At 40.3% G+C, this 2,424-nt stretch overlaps 1 protein-coding gene across 1 annotated transcript; it reads right to left on the bottom strand.

Annotated features, from left to right (window-relative positions):
• Nucleotides 1–381: 381 nt before the first annotated feature.
• On the bottom strand, nt 382–1,387 carry MELLADRAFT_75718 (uncharacterized protein; the record flags this gene model as incomplete). The annotated part of the gene is made up of 4 exons (XM_007415834.1): nt 382–793; nt 895–939; nt 1,025–1,085; nt 1,182–1,387. The coding sequence occupies 4 exons, from the start codon at nt 1,203–1,205 to the stop codon at nt 702–704; spliced, it is 222 nt and encodes a 73-aa protein (XP_007415896.1).
• Nucleotides 1,388–2,424: the final 1,037 nt, after the last annotated feature.

The raw sequence follows: 2,424 nt of genomic DNA, 5'->3' as shown, positions 1-2,424 counted from the left end.
GTACCTTTGATTGAGTGTTTTGTGTTCAATAATAGTACTGCTGTAATATATTTTGAATCAGTCGAGTCTACTGTGCTTTAAGTCAAATGAGAAGGCAGAGGGATACTTTCAAGTTGTATTTTGCCCAGTAGCTGCTTCATCATATTAATGCCGTCAATATCATAGTCATATGATATTGGTGGAACCAAATCAAGATAAAGTCCAGACAAACATGGAACAAAGTGGGACTATCTACCCCTGTCGACATCGAGACCGTATGCGCTGGAGCAGTGGAAGAAAGGTTCGGTGCGCCTGCCTGCGGAGAACTCAGCCTTTTGTGAAGAGACAACTCTCAATACGTTTCAAAAAGTGCACGTTATCGCGTTCGTGTGAACAAACGAAGCAGTATTCAAGGCTTCTTCCTATGAAGCAGTGTTACTTGAAACCTTGTCAGTTTGAGGAAAACAAGTCACTTGGAACACAATAAGATGTACATAAAGAGAAGAAGAAAAACAGATGCAATAGTTCGAAAACGAGTGCAGAGATGATTAAAACCCGAGGCAAACAATCAAACGATACAGAAAGATGAGATGGTAAAATGGCGTGTTCAAGATTGTACTACTAGCAAAGACGTTCGAAGGAGTTCGTTACAGTGTCATCATTTGGTTGATATATAGTCGGTGACCTGAAATCCTGAGTTATGGGATGTATGAAGAAATAGATCATTTGAGAGGTGCAGCGGCATATGCATTCTCTGGTGTCTCATACTTGCTAATGATCCACCAAGCATGTAACACACCGGGTATCCAACCAACTATTTCCGATAATGAATCCAATCCACAAACCGGCCAGACATTAGCGCTATACGTCAATCGAACAGATAGAAGTCATCAACTTGTGAGAAATAAGACTGACGAATGAAAAGTAAGATATTGATCCAAAAGTCGGGCCCACATTGACCTAAGAATTTGAACAACACAAGTTATTGGGGATATGAGTTTATCGGTGATGAAAGGGAGAGCTTCGTCATGAAAGTTACACTTACGTTTATAGAACACCGATGCAGGGGGAACAAAAATCGCAAGGATGTAGAGGATCACGTCGGTCTAAACGCATCATCGAAACATATCAAAATGTATGCGCGAAGTTGTCAATATCGGTTTTTGACGAGGTTTACTTTGTTCTCATTGAAATTTGCTCACGTTGGAAGATGGTGGTCGTGCCATGATGATTCGAATACTTTTGATCGCAAAAATTTAGGAAATCGATGACTAGTAATCCTCTCTTCGTAGTTTTCGTAGTTCAACGAGTCTGAATTTCTTCGATGTGCTTCAGTGTGCTGCTGAATCGAATCCAAGTGATGAGAAGAAGTTGAGAGCGTTTTTGTATATCTTGACGAATCGATTTCAATCTGATTTCTCAAAATAGAATCAAGTTTACCAATTGAACCAACAAGTCACAGCACACACAAAGGATTTGTCACAAGACGTCAGCATTTACATTCTCATGACGTCCAGGAGTCGACTACTAATCACATCGAAAGGTCAACATCATTCTCAAGATATATGAGGTACTGATCAAAATGTCAGTCGACCTCCTACATATGACTGAAGTCTCCTCTTTCCCCTGTGCGAGAGATAGCCAGAGCCATTCATCATTGAGAATCTTATTGGAAGAAAAGAATGGCACGTACGACAAATGTGTATCTCAAACACACCGACAAATGAATTCTTTCAAAAACTTCAAAAGACTCATCACTCTGCGATGAGACCTGAGTTCAACAATGTCAATATCCATAGTGACCTGTGGTCCAAACTCTTTCAAATTCCATACTTCCTGTTATCCTTTTGAGACTTCAAAAACTTTTGCCTGGAATATCAAGATTGTAGAGTGGCATCAAGTTTTTGCATCGAGACGTCTTTGTGAAACCGACCTTTGAATTTTAGAGTTTATACCATAATCCTACGTTGAGATTTTGATGAGACATGTCCAACAGTCTAAAAAAAGTCCCAGCGTGTTTCATGTACTAAAAGCCATTGCGACCGAAGATGGTCTGCCTAACATACGAGTCGCTGAATTAGATGGTACTCTCGACGCTGAGCTTGCTCGCAAAAGGGAAAGCTTTGATCAGTTTCTTTGAAAAAGTTCCACTTGAGAAAGATATCATTAGTCACAATATGTATTCTTTATGCCGAACCCATCGTGACTAGTCGTGATTTCTCACAACACAAGACTTTGTCGTTGCCTTCATACTCTTAGTTCTGAGTCCATGCCTTACAAGTACAGAGATCTTTCAAAAACGGTTGGGTGATGCGCTCGACTTCACCAAAATAGACACGTGTCACATTCACCAATAATATGGAAAACCTCGAAAGGTGTGGTGGGGGGGTACAAACATAAGATATCATTGGGAGCATATTCGAATACCTCGATCTAACTAAATAG

This window comes from Melampsora larici-populina (assembly GCF_000204055.1).
Source record: "Melampsora larici-populina 98AG31 unplaced genomic scaffold MELLAscaffold_54, whole genome shotgun sequence".
NCBI lineage: Eukaryota > Fungi > Basidiomycota > Pucciniomycetes > Pucciniales > Melampsoraceae > Melampsora > Melampsora laricis-populina.
Note: the sequence above shows the minus strand (reverse complement) of the source record. Positions and strands in the feature narration are given on the sequence as shown.